The sequence below is a fragment of the Heteronotia binoei genome, chromosome 13, assembly GCF_032191835.1.
Source record: "Heteronotia binoei isolate CCM8104 ecotype False Entrance Well chromosome 13, APGP_CSIRO_Hbin_v1, whole genome shotgun sequence".
NCBI classification, from domain to species: domain Eukaryota; kingdom Metazoa; phylum Chordata; class Lepidosauria; order Squamata; family Gekkonidae; genus Heteronotia; species Heteronotia binoei.
Window position 1 is genome coordinate 48,035,861 of NC_083235.1, and position 19,433 is coordinate 48,055,293.

General features: G+C 40.8%; 1 protein-coding gene across 1 annotated transcript in view; it reads right to left on the reverse strand.

Moving 5' to 3' along the window:
• BPTF (bromodomain PHD finger transcription factor) overlaps positions 1-19,433 on the reverse strand; it is a 91,357-nt gene that overhangs the window by 62,646 nt on the left and 9,278 nt on the right. The window contains exon 2 of the mRNA XM_060252856.1: positions 12,556-13,378. Within this exon, the coding sequence (XP_060108839.1) occupies positions 12,556-13,378 (823 nt within the window). The remainder of the gene's footprint in view (positions 1-12,555; positions 13,379-19,433) is intronic.

Below are 19,433 nucleotides of genomic sequence, written 5' to 3' on the forward strand. Positions count from 1 at the left end.
GCTGTAAACTAACATGTTTTTCAACTCACCCAAGCCTAGCCATCAAATCACTAAAAAAAGCCATTATTATTAATCGCTAAAACATTAACATGATTTCTAAAACTGGTTGGTATAATATGACCTGCTACAAAATTTTAGAACTTACTGTTCATAAATGTATTTGTGTGTCTGAAGAAGTGTACATGGACATGAAAGCTTATACCCAGAATTAAACTTGTTAATCTTAAAGGAGCCACTGGACTCAAACTTTGTTCTATTGTTTCAGACCAACATGGCTACCCACCTGAATCTACCTTCTTTCCATGTTTTTCACTTAAATGAAAAGTATGTATTATGCAAAACCCTACACTAAAACTAATTTCAGTAAAGTTGTAAAACTAATTTCAGTAAAGTTGTAAAAAAACCACCAAAAAACAAAGTAGGAGTCCAACAAAGTTTTATTCAGAATGTAAGCTTTCGTATGCATGCAGACTTCATCAGACGACTGCCCACCTGGATCTATGCTCAAAAAGTCATGTTAGTGTTCGTGATTATTGGTCCCCTGATTGGAGAAACAGATCACCTATACTAGAATGCATTGGTTCTGTTGCTTTGCTCCTAAAGGAGCTAAACATTTCTAAGAAAACTACAAAGAAAACAAAAGCGCTTTTTTAACCACTCAGTGCCCTGTTAGGTTTTAAAGCAGCACAGCAATACTTGACAGGAGGAATACATCTATCCCTATAATATTTGTCTAACAACACCAAGTAATGGTTTCTCTGGCAGAAAATCCAATTTATTTCTCAGCTTTGCACAAAATATTAAAATTTTTGATTTAAAATGTGAGAAATATCAGGCCTAAGGACACAGACATTATGTGAGACACCCCAAATCTGGGACAGCACTGGTGGTCATTACTGACTCTATCACTTCTCCATCTCAGGAAAAGGTGGGATCCTAGAGGTAAGGTAAGGCTGACCTGTGAAAGCACTCAGGGTACAGTGACAAACCTTCAATTCTGGGTTGCAGCAGGCATTTTGGGTTGCAGATTGTAGAATAAACAATATGGGTTTGGATCCAGCGGTCTGTCAGTGCTTTCTCAACCGCTCAGCAGCCATATCTGAATCTAGCAAAGTGAATTCTCACGTTGAGACCCACTTGGCACTACAGCCATGTAGTCTGGTGTGCTACATACAGCAAGAAAGGAAAGGAGGCAAAATTCACTCTTCCTAGCTTTTCCACAAGAAGAGCTTTGTTGACCAAAAAGAGAGGAGCAAGCAAATTTGGCCCTTTCGCTTCCTCAAGACAAATAACTTTCCTAACTTCAATTTTGCATTGCACCCTGTATGTAACTGGACTATACAGAATGTTACTTTCTCTTAAAGATTCAAAAAGAATATCAAACAACCTGAGAAGTCCAACAAGAGGAAAGAAGCTAGGAACGGGGTACCAAATCTGGGTGCAAGGTATTTGTATTGACAATACTGCTATCAACCCATTTCAGGGATATTGTTAGAGTTCAATGAAATCTCAGAATCTGTCATCACATCTGTCATCATAACCTTATTGGGTTTATGAATAATTCATCCAGCAGCCCAAGCTTTCCATTAAATAGTTTTCTCTCCTATAGGCAAGGTTTTGGATTAGACCATGCTTTTATGGGTCAAACTTTAGGATTTTTCCAATCCAAGCCACTCTTATTTGGCAGCTATGATTGCAGAGTAATACAGTTCAGGCAGAATGGTCCCTAAAAAAACTGCCAGTTGACCACAGAGTCCAAAGAGTTGGACTGCAGCACTACCTAGGTTGGAGCGAAATCACTGGCTTGGATCCAATCCACTAAACACTGTAGAGTTCATAAAAGGTACTGTCACCACCTTGCACCCTCCCCTCACCAAAGCTGCTCCTGGAGGATAAGGGAACCACTGGGATTGACAAAAGATGATGTACAAGGGGCTAGTAGAAACCTCCTGTTATATGCAAGTGGAGGAAAGTGGAGCAGCTGGTTTACCCTTCCCACAGCAGACCTCTAAAGCACATAAGAGCCACACAGAATAAACATCAGACATTTGAGAGCCGCAAACATGAATATCAGATATTTGAGAGCACGAAGGCAGGCAGGAAGATAGATAGATGGGGGAGGGAGGGAGAGACAAGTAGAAAGAAAGCAACTTCAACTTTAAATGCATTCTCAAAGCCACTGTCCGGCTTGGATAAGTGATTTAAAGAGATAAATGCCTTCTCCAAGCCAGCCAATGGGGCAGTGGGGGCTTCAAGAGCCCACAATATGTATGAGTCACATGTGGCTCCAGAGCCACAGTTTGGCCACCTCTGTCCTATACCATTTCCAGGAGTCCTCAACCATCAGGAGCAATTTTGTGAGGGTGCAGGGGGCTGCTGAGGAAAGAAAGAGCAAGAAAGATTCCTTCTTCAATCTCTGCTACATTTGCAGTTGGCAGGATTCAAGTCATTATGAATGTTCTGCCAGTGACAAGTGGTAGTGAAAAGTGCTGTGAAGTTTCAGCCAACTTATGGTATATGTGGGTAATTTTTAGAACTCTCTGGTAGCCTCTTAAGTCATGCTGATTAAATCTTCCCTTTCCTGTAGGTGCTTACTTAATATGGGCTCAGTTTGGTGCAGTGGTTAAGTGGGTGGACTCTTATCTGGGAGAACTGGTTTTATTCCCCACTCCACTTACGCCTGCTGGAATGGCCATGGGTCAGCCATAGCTTTCATAGTTGTTGTCCTTGAAAGGGCAGCTGCTGTAAGAGCTCTCTTAGCCCCACCTACCTCACAGGGTGTCTATTGTGGGGGGGGGGGGAGGTGGTAAAGGAGATTGTGACCACTCTGAGATTCAGAGTATAGGGCGGGATATTAATCCAATATCATCATCTGGTGGTGGTGGAAAGTACCGTCCAGTCACAGCTGACTTCATGGTGACCCTATAGGGTTCTTCTTGCAAGAGACTTCAGAGGTGATTTGTGTCTGTTTCTTATATGTCCACTCTGGGGGCAGGAAGGAAATTTCTTCCAGGTCACATTGGTTTGGGGATCCTGGAGGGTTTTTGCCTTCCTCTGGGGAAACAGCAGGGGTCACTGGGGGAGAGGTAGCTGTGAATTGTTGATGGCTGTTGGAGACCCTTCCAGCTCTATGCTTCCTAGGACTGGAAATCGATGAAACTGCTGGGGGTAGAAAACGCAGGGAAGATTCACAGCCATCAGTGCCTTCCCCAGATAGATCATGGGATCCAATCCTATTGTCTTCACAGTCTACTAAGGATGCTCTGGTACACCACTATATGCGGGATGTTGTTTTTTTTTGTTTTGAAAATTATGTGAAAGTTCTACCTATGATGTTCACACATTAAAAGAAAACTATTCAACAATATGATGCACCAAGTAACTGACCAAAAGTCTGACACAATGCTTCCAAAAATAATGTTTACAGATCTTGTTGTGGAGTGCTGGATCCTTAATTACCTCCACGTGGGTGCTTCATTCTTTTTTTGAGAGCAGGGACCTCAAAGGATTCAAAAAAATACACAATCTTGTAAAGTTTTTTGGTCCTGTGACATTTGATGAAGATCTGTCTCTCTCAAAAATATCATTAAATGAAACTACACCAGTTATGAAGGTAGAAGGCCAGCAGGGGCTATCCAGTGTTTTATAGGGAATGCCACATGTATTGATTATCTACCCACTGGGCAGAAATCATGGGCATGTGCTTGATGCATGGAGTTCTTGCCTCTCAGGGAGCAGGTTTGTTCTCTTCAGTGCCAGAGGATGTAGTGATGGCCACACAGAGAGACAGTTTTAAAAGGGGTTTAGATAGATTAACAGAGGACAAGACCATCAGTGGTTACTAGCCATGGTGACAAAGGATTCTCCCTGTTCAGAAGCAGTAAACCCCTGAACACCAGTGCTAGCAGGCAGCATCAGGAGAAGGCCTTTACCTCTATGTCCTGTTGTTGGACCTGAAGAGGTACTGGTTGGCCACTATGTGAGACAGGATGTTGAACTATATGGACCACTGGTCTCATGTAACAGGGCTCTTCTTATGTTCTTATAGTTAGATCAATGCATATCTGATGTGTTGTGGAATACTCTCAACAACAACAAGCCTTTATTGGCATAAAACAGATTTAGCAGTACATATAAAAATATAAGTAATATAAAATCCTGGATAATAGAGCACGCAGGGGAGCTAATGTACATAAAATGAGTAAAATATATATGTAATTTCAAGTTTAACAAAATTAAATGAATAAAACAAATAAGATAGGGTCATTCCAGAGCCAGTCTCTGTCGGATTTCCATGGCCTGTTGAAGAAATTCAGCAACCGTTAAAGTTAACTCAGAGCAGGTGTCATTTAAAAGTCTGTAGACTTTGCCTGAATCAGCACAGCTCAACATATCTGCTAAAATATCTTTCAAATATGTACAACGAATATCATCATAAAGGGGACAATTCAATAATACATGGGAGATAGTTTTGATACATTTGGGATTACAAAGACAATGTCTGGCAGAGTAATCAATCCTGTTAAATCTGCCAAATAAAATAGCAGATGGTAATGCATTGCTTCTCGTTAACAAGAAAGCACGCCGTTGTTGTGGTGCTTGCAGAGAGGAGAAATATGACGCTAATCTCCCTACAGAAAGAGGAAGTTCAAAATTCAGTGGGGAGCAAGTTTTGTTGGCCAGGCTATATAATGTTTGCATTTCGATATCCAAAATTCTAAGCTTAAGTTTCAAGAATGCATCTTTTAGGGATAGCATAAAAAGTGAATCTATATCAATGCCCATAGACTTAATTTTCCTCTCAATAAATACTAACCAATTTGACATATTGGATTCTGAAAGCAGTTGATCTAGAAGGCTCTCCGAATCAGAGTAGAAATGTAGCCGTAACCAATATTTATATAACATTAGCCTTGCTTGTGTCTCCACAAGATTCATCCTTGTTTCTAAACATAGAACTGCATATGGTACGCACTTCGGGAATCCCAAGATTTTCCGTAGAAATTCTGATTGGACGCCTTCAATGTTGTTGTCCAAGGCTATGATCCAAACTGGGACCCCATATAAGAGCTGGACCTTTCGAATACTCTCATCTGGCCAATCTCTTGGAAAACGAGTTATTAACCAGTCTAGGAACCTGAGGAGTTCTTCTTTGCTAAGCAAGTATAGTAACTATTATAATAATTTTATTACGCTCAAATAGTTCCTTGAAACCCTCCACTCCCTACACAAACACTGTACACTTCTTAGGAATAGATACCTGAAAAGGTTTAGTTACAACTTGAAAACACCCATGTAATTGGTAAATGTTCCTATTTAAAAAATAAGTCCTTTTTAGAAACAAAAAATTCCAGTGGAAAAACGTCATAGAAAAATTTCCAGAAAAGTTACCAGTTATGAATATTTTTGTCTAATACATGTAGTGTTCTTTGTGACCACATTGTGTGTGTGGTAGGGTGAGCTTTTGCCTTCTCTTAGCTATGTCCCCTAATGCAGCCACTCCCTTTTGTTTCTCAAAACTCAATGGCAGCCATTAGCAAGCCATCCCAGCATATTCTCTGTTCTCGGTTCCATTTGATGCATTATCAAATTTGATGGAACCAGAGATTTTGGAGTTGGGGGTTTTATACACCATTTATTCTATCATCTATCTTTCTACCACAATAGCTAACGTATCTAACATAATATATTGTAATATTTCTATCATAATATGGGTACTTCCGATATCAATAATAAAAGCAACAAAAACAAACCAGGCCACTTACAGAACAAGGAATTTATTCAGGTATGCAGGAAAAATATGAATTTGTAAACTAGCCAAAATGAAATCAAAACCAAAGCAAATCCTGATGAGGACTAAATGTGCTCCTGGAAACATGGAATGATGAAGGCAGATGAGAGTCAGTGAAAGTTAAAAAGTGGGGTGTAGAACTGCATCTGCCATTGTCTCAGAGTTTATGAAAGACTGATGGGCAAGGATTTCCAAACTGTTCTCTGTTTCTGTGATTCCTTGCAGGCCAAGAGGTTGCATGTCTTCAACAGCAAACCCATGCCTATCAGTAGGGCAGTGAAAGAGAGCCACTCATAGACAAGGATTCCCCACATACACAGAAACATTAGTTTATACATTAGAAAGAGAGGGGGAAACAAACCTAAACTATGCCCATTCCATCCAGGAAGTCAGAATGCTAAGGGCAGTTGTGTGTCAGTTTAAAAATTTCAATTAGCTCCTGTAATCAAGGAAAATGAAAAACAAACCCCTCCTTGTAAAAAGCACAATGTAGCAAGGATGCAGGAACCTTTATGTCCTATTTAATGCTTTCACTCAGAGGAAGAGGGCTTCCCTGAATTATAAGAAATTCCAGTGTTGTATTCAGATTTCAGGTGTGTTTAGCTGCCAAAGAGAAAACATTTTGCAGTACCTGCTCCATGCCTCTGCAACCAAAGACTGAATCAGCCAAAGTGGTGATCTCACAAAGACAGAAGCAGAAGCCCATGCAGCTACCTTGCATGTGTTTTCCACTGAACCTTTGTTTTGAACCCTGCAATTGTGGCTACATTTGTTACTGAGTGCAGTGATTCCCCCTCAGGTGCTTGTTTCTACTGTACTTAGTAAACAGTTAAAACATTCCAGTGGGAGAATCAGTGTGGTTTAGTGGTTAGAGACCCAGATTCAAATATGGAAGTTTGCTGGGTGACCATGGGCCAGTCACACACACTCAGCCTAACCTATCTGACAGGTTGCGAAAATAAAATGGAGAAGAGAATGATGTAAGCTGCACTGGATCCTCACTAGGGAGAAAGACACAATCAGGCCTATAGCTGTGGGGGACATTGCCCCCCCCCCCACGGATGAGTGCTGCAGAAATTGTTTTTTAAATCAAAAATTCAAAAAATGTTTTTAAAATGTAAGACGTGCATGGGGTTTCCAAAATGATCCCAGGCATAGTCAAAGAAGGTTCAGTCTCATTTCCTTTTTTCCAGACTAAAAAAAATAGGTTTTTTAAAAATTCATCACCACCACTATTATTATTACTACTACTACAAAAAGCAAAAAGAGTCAGAGATTCTCTCCCCGACTCATGTAGACAAGGAAGCCAGTAGAGTCACAAGGGTGGTGGCGGGGGCAGCGGATGGCAGCCTTCCATCCCCTCGAAGCCAAGTCCTTCTCCTCTTCTGCTGGCTGTGGGCAGGGGAGCCGTTCTGCCAGCAGCTTCCAACTCTCTCTCTCCCCCCTCCTTGGCTCCCCCAGGATTTCCCAATGCCCCACCACCCAAAACTTTCTGGCTACACCCCTGGGTGCAGTATAAATGAAGAAAAGAAATTCCCTTCACTGCCTACTGAATCAAACTTTGGATTGCTTTCCTGCCTTTTATGGATGGATGAAAACAATGAGCAAGGGCTCCGATTACAGATGTGTTCTATACTGCTAAGATCTACGAAGATCTGAAGTAGTGGTCTGAAGGCTGTGAATGGGGAATACAGAATTGAAATTGAGCAAGAACAATGAATTTGTTCTTTTTGAAATCTAGAAGCCCAACTGGATGGAAAGGGCCCTCAGATCAGACATAGCTCCAGCTGAGGTCACTATATCCAGAAAAAGGACCTTCAAAGTTACCATCGTCAGACTGTAATCAGTTCACAAAACTTGCAATACTATATGTAACCCCCAGGAAGAGAAAAAATGAAGCCCTGAAATTCTGGTGTCTTGATATCACTCTGCCTTGCACTGAAGGCAGCGCCGGCTCTAGGGTGCATGACACCCCAGGAAGGCTCCCTGCCCATTGCCCCCTCTGCTGCTGCCACCCTCCCTCTGCAGCGCTGCAATGCAGCACCGTGTTCTGTTGCTCCCCCCCATCAGAGTGCGCCACACTGCGGCTGGGCCCTACCAGCTACAATGCAGGTAGCGTGCCATCTAATTCTTTGAAGCGCTTGCGGGAGAAGGCTTTCCCCCCTCCTTCCTGGAACTGGAAGGGAGGGGGAGCAAAGTCTTCTCCTGTGCATGCTTCAAAGGATTAGATGGCATGCTGCCCACATTGAAGTAGGTAGGGCCCAGCCACAGCGTGTTCTGCAACAGAGTGCAGCGCTGCAGAGGGAGGGTAGGCGGTGGTAGTGAGTGATTGCTGCACTAGCTGTGAGAACCAGGGCCACCATACTTAATGGGCCATTATACACAAAATCTGCTCATTCACACTTTATGTTTCCTCATGCTTCTGAGGAAGATGCAGAGTCCCCTGTTGCCACAAAATGGATGAATAACCTTGCTGAGGTGAAGAGGTCCCAAGCAGAGGGTTAACGTTATTGAAAATTCCCAGTTTGCGAGCCAGTTCTCCTGGATCCAGACCCTGATTGTTAAATCAATGTGCTTGTAAGGTTGGTTACTCTGCTGCTTGGCTCCAGCTGGTTCTTTGGTCAAGTTCTCCCTCTGGGTAATCCCAACCTATCTCACTCCACCATGACAGTATCAATTCTAAAAGCATACATGCAACCTCTGACTTCTGGGGCCAAAGGCCAAGAAAGCTAAACTAAGCATTTTAGTTGCAAGTAGTTGAGGCTCACCATTCTGGGAACACAGGAGTCAGACTTGACCGTGCAACTGAACAACAACATTCTGGGAACACAGCCCTTGCCAAAGGGAATTCAGACTCTGAGCTTCCCATTCTTGCAAGCTGGCATTCATGTCAATGCTTGAAGATCTCCTTGCTCTGAAGAGGACTGTTCCTATCTAGAGCTGAACACTCCATGATGTGTTGAAGTTAGTGACACAGTAACCTACTGATTACTAAAGAGCAAATGTCACTCTGAAAGGGGAGAACAGTCCACTGAAGGGTTTTCAAATGCACATCTATCCAGGAAACAGATTCTATGCAAGTGATCAGGAACAACTGGATCTGAGCCAGGTCATATGTTCTTGAGATCATCACCTGCTTGGCTGATTTAACCAGCTTCTCTCTCCTGTAGTACAGCATGAAAAGCCTTCCTTTGCTTGAATTAAAAGATCCACTAGATCAGAGGTGTCAAACATGCTGCCTGAGGTCCAGATCAGGCCCCCTGAGGCTCCTATCAGGCCCACTAGCAACTCACTGTCATCTGCTTCCTTCTCTCTCTCTCTTGCTTCCTTCTGCATCACTGCTTGCTTTTGTATCACTGCTTCCTTCCACATAAGGCTTGCTCAACAACACAAGAGCTACAGAGCAAAGCCTGTTATCTCCATTGGCTGACCAGCACACGAAGCAACTTATGTACAAAAGTTCGTAATGCCCGCCATTTCGCGTTTTCCTCTTGGTCTGAGGCTCAAAGCATTGATCATGAGATTTCAGTAATGAATGTCAATAAATCAAAAGTAGGTTTGCAACCTACAGATGCACACATGAACAGCACCTGAACAGCATAGTACTTAAGACTACTACAGCACACTGTCTCTAGATTTTGATGCAATAATTCAAAGCAAGGGGTGTCAGTTATCAGAAGCTGTTAAATAAACAAAATACTGCAGGAGTGCTAATCTTTTAAGCGTGTTTTTTTTTAAAAAAATTTAAATCCTTGTGTATGTCCTTTATAAAGTTTATATCTCCACCTCCTGGCATTACATTTTATGACATACATGGCCCAGCCTGACAAGGTCTCATTAATGTCAGATCTGGCCCTCAGAACAAATAAGTTCGACACCCCTGCCCTATACGTTAAATGCACCCAGCTGGTGATAGTTTTTGCATGGATAATGAAGCTGTGATACATTAAGAACTGAGTTGTGTAGGCTCAGTCTCTGGCTGTCGTATCCCTAGACAGGGACCTGATGAGTAAGTTGTCTTAATGGGGATGAATATGAATGCCCCCTGTCCTCATGGTTATAGAATAAATTAGGTAAATACCTAGGGAAGGGCTGAAAATAATAGGTAAGAAGGAAAGTAAGCTTAGAGAAAAATCCTTCTCTGAGAGCACTGCAAGGCGCAGCTTTCCTGACCAAAGCACAAAACAAACTGGAGGAAACTTCCTGCCATCTGCTAATGATAGGAGGACCAACTCAATAGTCAAGGATGCCATCCTGCTTTGAGAACAAGTATGCACACATGCTTAGAAAACCTTAAATCAAACAGAACCTCGGAACTCTGCCTAAAAGTGTAAGATAGAAATGTTTTAAATAAATAATAAAAACACTCCTGGAAGCAGATTATCCACACAAACCCACAAATTTAAGAGCTTTAGGCATAACGCCATCTTATTTTGCCATATTAATTCCTTTATATTATTCCTTACTCTTAAACAAATGGCTATAGTGATACTGATGATATGCATACATGACAGTAGATGTCTAGAAAGTTTAGCTTTCAACAGGACACAGGACAAACCTTGCCAAGGGATGAAGGGAATAAACAGGGTAACATATCAGAAAATGTATTATTACCCATTAGCAGAACAGAATCTACTGTTACATTAACATAAACAGAAAATTGTCATATATCTAATAATCTGGAAACAAACTAGATTTACCCAATTATTTACAGGTATATAAATAGCATTAATGATATTCACAATGCATCACACATACACCCAAGTTGTGACGACCTTCTCAGAACTACTGGGCCCACAAGCAGACAGGACTCTCCATGATATCACATCCTGCCTACCTCTCCAACTGCTTTATATTTTGAGTCTGTTGCAACCTTTCTGAAAAGGAGAGCTATGCCACCACGCTGCAAGATGTAAAGTCACACCGGAATGAGGATCGAGCTTAATTTGTAGGGCTCCTGTGTGTCAGCCCCATATTTTATTACCCCATAACAGTGGAATTACTAAAATATAACCTGTTACATTATAGTTTTGAATTTCAATCTTGAGCTTTAACTTGTTGTCCACTTTAGTATGCAATTGGCTAGTTTGAGCATCATACAGTTCTAATGATACTCCAATCTAACTCCAGTGCACCCAAATTCTAGCTATTAATACAGAGACATTATAAAGGCAAATCACATTCTGGGGCATTTCTGAAATATTATCAGTCTACAGCTTGGCATTATATATATAACCTTCACACTTGCACTCTCATTCTTCTGCACTTCCTCTTATGGTCTCTGGCTGTTGAAAATTATGGTTTGCAGTTCTCTTCCACAGCAGAATCTTAAACCTTGACCATTCCACTAGCAATTCTGGTTTGGAGAGGAGCTGCAAACTAAAGAACAAAACTGGGATACACGGGAGGTGTATGGAAGACTGAGGCTCATTTATGTAACATAAAGCCTGGTTTGGCTTTACATTTGTATTAAGCCCTGTTGAATTACATGGCTGCCTGCTTTGTGATCTTGCACCGCAATATTCCAGCCATTCAACTAGGCCAACTGTGATTAATGCTAGTGAAGCAGAAAACCTCCTCCCTGAATTCAGGGCTACATTTCTTTTACCAAAGATACAGTGACCACAAGGCTACACTATATCTGAAAAGGCTTTATTTTATAATTTAAAAACAAAGGGGGTTAAAAATCAGCAGCTGTGTGGCAATGAAAATAACATGCTTAATAAAGCATTTTACATGCTTCAGCAAGTGTCCTACCACTAACTCGGAAAAATATACTAATGGCCCTACAGATAGAAAAGAATCAGCAGCCTTGGCATTTGGATGCCACCTGCAGGTACACTGGCGGCGTGCAGGATCATAGCGTTTTGCATCAAGGGGCTGTTTGTTATTTGTTTTGTTGTTCTCTGTCACTATTCAACAACTGTGAATACTGCAATGCTCTGAAGATTATTTATGAGCCCTGTATTGGTAACTCTACTGCAATTGCAGATTTTCTGTTTTTAACAGACACTCTTATAATAAGCTACCTCTCAATCTTAATTACTAGAAAGGGTCAGTGATCTGCCTCTTCAACTGCTGCTAAAACAAATCTTACTAAAACCTGAAAATGCATCTACTGTAAATTTAGTCACGAGGACTTTTTTCAGATGCAGCTTCTAATTTCAGGATTCCATAATAATGCTTTTTATCTCTAGCTCAAATGTTTTACACAACCACCCCATAATGACAGCTGCAATTACATGAAGCTATTGTCTGGGCCTGAACTGTTTATGTTCAGGAGTTCAGTGCAAAATGGAAAGGAAATAATGGTTTCAAAAAATACTGAACAGAACTGTATTCTTCTGGACAGTCACTATGACAACTAAAAACTACCACTTCACACAAGTAATACTATTCTATACAGTAAGACAAGTAATACTATTCAGTAAGAAATACTATTCTACTCTCACTCCCTCAAATTAAAAAAAAATCCCACACATCTATCACAAAACAATAACAAACAGCACATTTGTTGTTTTTAACCAGGTCCATACATTTCACCTCAAAAATTTTAAGCACAAATATCAAGTTGCAATCCAATGAAAATTGTCCAACTTTTGCTACTGCCATGAGCACCATACTTCCCCCCATAAAAACAAATTACAATTTGGAAAATATACATTTTGGCCCCACACTAAAAACAAAAGCATTCATTTTTTTAAAATCAGGTTTAAAAAGCATATACTATTACACATGCTACTGTTTCCATAACATTTACTTACATAACAATCCTCCTGTTCAGGAACCAATATTTCCGTCTGTTTCTGTCATATCCAATAGGTTCATGACGAATGTATGGTTTATTTTTTTGGATTTCAGCAATACAGTCCGTTACGCCAGGCACCTTATGTGCTACACAAACTTCACACTGCCATTCATCCTCTGGTACCTCTTCAAGAGGTGGTTTCACACACTCTAAGTGGTACACAGCTGAGCAAGTCTCACAGCAAAGCAAATCCCCCAGTTTGTGACAAACTCTACAATGGTCATCATACTGTATCACACCTTCTGACATTAATTCCTCACGTGCAATGTTTGTTGTAAGAAACTGATCCACTAAAAACTGCAGAACTTTGATTTTATTCTCAACTGGTCCATAAGGGTAGTCTTCTGCCTCTTGAAAAGGAAGAACATGATGATATTCCTTGTCACTCTCACAATATACCCTCAGGACCTCAGGCCATGTCATCCCATCTATGAAGTACAACGTGGAATTCACACTATCTTTGAGGTCAGCAGGTCCAAAGGTAGTATTTGAAGTGTCTTCTTCACGTAAAACAGCTTTTAAAAGCACTATATGCATTTCTGCCATAAGTGTACACTGCTCCTGACTTACCAGAGCAGCACAGAAGTCTTCAAAACGAAAAGGGGACAAGCGTAAAACACTGCCAAAGTTCCGCAGTACCTCATAAATGGCAATAACATTCATTATATGCTCATTAGGCACCATTAAGTCTTCTGAGGATTTAGGCAAGTCAAGGGGAGGGATATCTTTTTCTTCCAATATTGGGGAACGTGGACGATGTACTCTTTGTCTCCTCCTCCCTATAAACAAAAGAAACAGGTAAAGTTTCATTAATGGTTAAATAGTTAAATCCACTTGTTATGATGCAAGCAGAATTCTACTGCCCAAGTTCCCCCCATCCCAAACTTCCAACAATCACAGATTGCGCTTATTTTGAATACTCTTTGAGACTAACAGACTTCTGGAAATTCTTTGTGAAAACCAGGCAGAGAAGAATGAAATTACTATTTAAAAACTAAGGTAATAGACATATTTTTAAAATAAGTATGCTTATTTCATCGTTATTTTCCTATATATTCCAAATAAAATATCTTACCTGAAGCAACTAATATAATCTTTAATATCCTAAATGAATTCTTAATAAACAGATTTCAATAAATTAAAAAACCACATAAGAGGGCTCAAAATGCCATATGGCTGCTTAAAGGAATACCTAAATTATTCTTTTCTAAAAGGTAAGGAGGTTAATGGAACTGAAAATGACAAATGATAGATGAATTTTTTGCCATTTTGCAAAAATCAGAATATTTATATTTTTCACTATCAAATAGGAACAGTCTTCCTTCGTCTTATAGTACATGCTTTAGTTATCACCTGCAGAAGTTGTAACTGTGGTTGGTTTAACACTCTAAATTAATCATTGCTTGAAAAAATAATTCCCTAATCAAAGCAATAAAAATCTTAAACTTCAAAATATGGTATAAATATGAAAAAGCTATACATTTTAAGAGGTAAATTCACAGAAAGCTTTCCATTTATTTCCATTTCTTTACTATTATTTCTGTTGCATATTCAGAGTTTCCCACAAAAGCAACGTGTGTGATTTTTACAATGACAGGATTTTCCAAATTATTCTACATTCTAGTATAATTGTGCATTCTTCTCCATTTAAAGGAACAAAAATATTAACTATGAACTAATTATTCTGGATACAAAAATGAGTTTGAGAAGATTATTCTGGTGAATAAAGATGAGGGTAGGAGAAGCAGTTTAGCTGCAAATGGTTCCCAGTGCAAACAAACAGACGTAGTTATTCTCATCCTTTCTCATTCTGTGCCAAAGGTAGCAAACCACTTTCCCCCTCCACAAATCTACAGCAACTGCTGAAGTCTGTTGCTTTACTTCAGCGGCAATCCTAAACTGTAAAAATGCAATTTTCTCAAGAATCAAAAAAATACATCCCTAATTAACACCTGTGCATAATAATCTCACTCCAACTTCAAAGCACCAGTTTGCCTTTAACGATATCTGCTGCAACAGACACCAAGAAATTACAATAGCTTCTCACCTGTTATAAAAATGTGAAATAACCTGCTAAAATACTCTTAAATAACCAACTGATTCTGTAATGTGCAGCTCTTCATGAATTTTGTGCCTGTATTTTAGAACTATAGCTTTAAATTACTGAACTTAAAGGCTGAACAATTCTACCCTTGTTTGTAAGAATGCTGTTTGTTCTCACCTTTAAAATTTCACCCTCAAATAGGAAACATCAATGGCAAATTTTTACATATTTGTAGAGGCGAACAATGCATAGATACATTATATTTATTAGAATTCCTTAATCTGAGGACTTTCAGTAATTAAATTGTTACCAAAATGTAACTTTTTCTAGTGCTAAAGTTTTCATGTAGAGTTGGAACACCTGTCCACTGATCCATCAATTGATCATCCATTATCTGACTTCAGTCAAACATTTCACGAAGCTAACGATGTCTCAGTATATGTGGCCACACTTCTTAATTTCATTAGAGTATAATTTCTTAGCAAGGTAAGGTGGGAACTGACAATGTTCTGCCATATCCTGCAGCCCTCTATGCCCAAAGGTGGCATTGGCTGAGAAGAAATTCAGTTTGTAGTGTCTGACAAAGGCTGAGACTACAAACCGTGTTGCCACCTTATATTTTCCCTCCGCTCAGGCTTTGCACTGAGGCTTGATGATCAAAGGTCGCGGTAGGGGCTGCACTTCTCATTGAGTAAAATATGATCCCTGCTGGAACCAGAATGTTGTTTGCCTCTTAAGACACTGTAGATGCACTGTGCAGTGGCATAACTGGTGGCCAATCTGGACATTATCTTCCCTGGAAAAACTGAGAAACTTTATGGCATAGCCAGACTGGAGATTGAAGTCGCTGGCATGGAATTCCTGAAGTCATCCACCCTTGAGAATGTTGTCATGGTTTTCTTGCTTGGCCAGACAATTAGGCTTATTGTACATGTAGGACTGAAGCTGGGATGATCTGCTGGTGTGGGGACCTCTTGAAAAGATCAGATACTTGATCACTGGGCCCTTCTTTTAACTGGTCTAATCTAAGATAAGGCATGATGATAACAAGAGGAATGAGAGGAAAAGGATCTCTTATCATTCCTCCACAGAGTCTTGGGCATGGCTCTTTTATTTTCTATGGTTTCCGGATCTTGCCAAGACAGTCGCTGATCAGCCTTTCACCCAGGAATGGGTAGGCTATTACTTTGAATGGGGATCTGCTTGCCATGTGCACAGCCAAAGAGCAGCTGCTGTGGAGCAGGATGCAAAGTCACTGTGTGGACTAAGGAGTCTGCTAGGAAGGTGATCACCTTGAGAATGTGGTTGGTGCTTTCTATTGCTCTTCAGTTGTTTCTGGGAGTGAGTTGGACCAGCTTCAGGGCCCACACAACAGCTGCTCTAAAGATTAAAGCAGAATTAGCTGCTGCCCTGATGGACACTGCCATGGCTTTATAGGATTCACACAGTACATAGTCTGCTTTTCTGACCAGTACATTGTTTATGGATCCAAAACCTACCTTTGAGACCAAGCAAGTGGATGGTAGCAATACTCTTAGAGCATCCACTAGGGGAACATGTAAGAATTCCATAGCTTGAGGAACCAAGAAATAAAGCTTTCGGTAACATCTGAGAACTGCCTGTTACATATACGCTTGGCCCACTCTCCCTACATCAGTCTTTTGAAAAAAACAGGGAAGGGCTCTTTAAGGAAGAAACCCTGAAAAAAATTCCTTGTTCCTCCTGGGGCCTAGATTATTCCCTGAAAGTTCCTCCCAAGGATGGCTTAGGATAAGAGGGACTATAAATCATCTACACTGAACAGGCATGTGGGTTGGTCACCAATTACTGGAGCCTCCTCTGAGGAAAATTGTCCCACCTCCCTCTTTGGTTCTGACTGTGATGAGAAGCTGTCTATCCCTGAGGGGCCGCCCTTGAACCTAGAAGGGTGACAGAAGAAAGAGGCTTTGACAGCCACTTTGGACCACTGAGAGTGAGGGACCCCTCTCTACACCTAATCCTTTGCCTGTGGGCAGGCAAGGGTGACCCTGGGTTGGAGTGCTCCAGCCCCTGTGATGTGGTGGGAGAGAAGCACTATCACATGTCTTGCAGGTCTTCTCTCATGGCTCTCTTTAACAATTCCATAATGTCAGCTGAGCAAGGATTCCACTTGCCCATAACTTTGGAAGCAGGGGAACAGAGATACTACCTTATGCCCTGAAAATCTGCTCTGGTGGTCAAGGAGTCCCTCTGGTTCAGGGGATGGTGCCTGTCATGCCATCACAGCCCCCTGTGATGAGACAGCCAAGGGGCATCCAACGGGGGAGCCAAACTGGCAGTGGCCAAACTGGCAGTGGAAAGAGCCGTGTGTGTGTGTGTCCAACAAGAGAGCCTGGCATTCCATTATAGCCTCCACAGGCCAAACTGATAGTCAAGAGAGCCATTTGTGTCTGAGGAAACATTTTCATGCCTTTTTTATGGGGTGTTTTTACGTACTTTTGTTTTGGGCCCCAGCAGTCTTCCTAGTCCACTCTGGGCTAGGCTCAGTGGGGAGCTCTCTTTGCAAGGGACAGAAGGAGGGAGGAAAGGGTCTCCAACATTTTCAGAGGTAAATTTGTCTCTTTTACTTTCCACCAGAACCTCCAAGACTTATCACTTGGCCATTCTCTTCTGAGTTCCTCCATGGAAGGAAGAGGGGAAAGGGGGAGCAGAGAAAAAAACTGTGAAGACAAAAGAAGCAAAAGAGCCAAGAGGAAGTGTAAAAGTAGGAATGAAGAGAAAAAGGAACAGTTGGAGAGGTTAGGAAATTATCCCTCGGGTATGAAATTGCTCCTGAAGAAAAAGTGAATAAAAAAGAGCAAAGAGCTTTGCTCCAAAATTGTACTCCACAACGAGGCAGGAAGCAAACTGTGACAGGACAACTCCCACCAGGGAGACAGGAAGAATGTAGTCCTGCTTTCCTGTGCAATTGGTGAGAATCACCCATTCCAAGATGCCCTCTTTTTCAGAGTAATACATATCCTTTTACATCCTTGGTTAGCTGTACTCCTAATGACAGGCTAGATGCAGGCACATTCATTACTGGAATTTGTAGTAATTTAGTGACCATACAAAGAAAATAATAAAGCAATAAGGAATGTTCAACATGAAATCCTTTAAAAATGTGAGACGGCCCACTCTTGCTTGATTTCTGTGGTAAAGAACCTGGGAAACAGAAAAATGGCGTCTACCTCACTGGATGAGGTATGACAATTATTATTGTCGGGGGGGGGGGGAGGACAGATTTATGTTTTATTTTACTCCATTAAATTTCCTAACTTTGTCATGTATCTTTAACCCTGTTTTCCTTATGTGAACATTAACACACACAAATATACTACTACTATTATTGAAATTAGTTGTTTGTAATCTTATTTTCGGGAAAGGTTTTATAAGCCACCAACAAAGTGCTTCAGTAATAATGGTCAGCATTAGGGCACTGGATGATTTCTAGGCACCAATTCACTTGGGTATCTAAATATTGGCTCCAAGCTAAAGCCTTGCTGCAGTGGGAAACTGGAGTGTCACACAATACAAGGACTTAAACCAGATGGGAAAAGACTCTTTCTAGGTTACCCAGCAGAGTTGCAGCTACAGAAAGAGATCTTCAGATGTAGCTGCTCTTTAACCTGTTGCTTCTTTCCTGAATATATACGGGCAACCCAATCTCCAGCAAGCTGTGCAAACCCAGCTGCTGCACTGAAGCACGGCTGTTGTGAAGGAGAGAAGGTATGAATGGTGAGGTCAGCAGGCACTGGAACCACAGATACTGTAGATGTAGCATATTGGGGCAATATGCCTCTTTCAATCTCCAGCCTTTAATTTTAATTAGGAAGAAAAACAAGCACATTTCCAACACCTTTCCTTGCTAAAAGGTAAGGGAAAATGGGCAAACAGATTTTCTCCCAACTGTTTCACAAAAGATGGGAGATAGAGAAGCTCAGGAGTTGGCTCTTAATCAGGAAAATCCCCTGCTGGTTGAACACATTCTTTTATGGCTGTTTCCATAACAGGTTCTCCTTTACTGTTTTTCTTCTTTCTCATTTATTCATTTTGTTCTCTCCTAAATGTTGGCTCTGAGAAGTAAGAGTAGTAGCCAGAAAATCTGAGCAAGACCTACACTTTAGAATGCCCTCTTTGCTTGAAGTAGGAAATTGAGATGGGGGACAAGAGAAGAAAAATGGAAGTATGGTGTGTTTACTATCTTTAAAATCACTAATAGAATCATTGCTGCAACTAGACTATGTGAAAGACTGCAAACAAGTAAAGTACTATGGGAGGTTCAAAATGGTTTTTGTAGTAACACAGCCACCTACCTAAAATAATGGGATGAGTTTCTGCATATCACGGGGTGATCTGCAATCAGGTACTAGTCTGGAATCTCCCATTTTAGTAATTAAAGCACTGATCAATAACAAACGCCTCACCCAACACAGTTTTGAATCCTATCCAACAGCCTTACAACCTGCAATCCCTTTTGAAAAGAAGAATACTGGCAGAGCTAAATCAACAAAAGGCTCATAAATCACTTTTGCCCTGGATGTCTGATCATATCACAGTATCATATTAGCATCACAAACCTAATTTTTACACTTAGTATTTTCAGTATATAACAATTTCATAGCAGCACACTAGTTTCTGTATAAACGTTAGCCTTTTAAAATATTAGAATTGCCAAGAAATCACGAGGAAAATATGAGAAATTCTTTCCCAGAAAATACATACACCACTGAAGAAGGCATTAACTGATTCATTTATTGCTTTGGGTACAT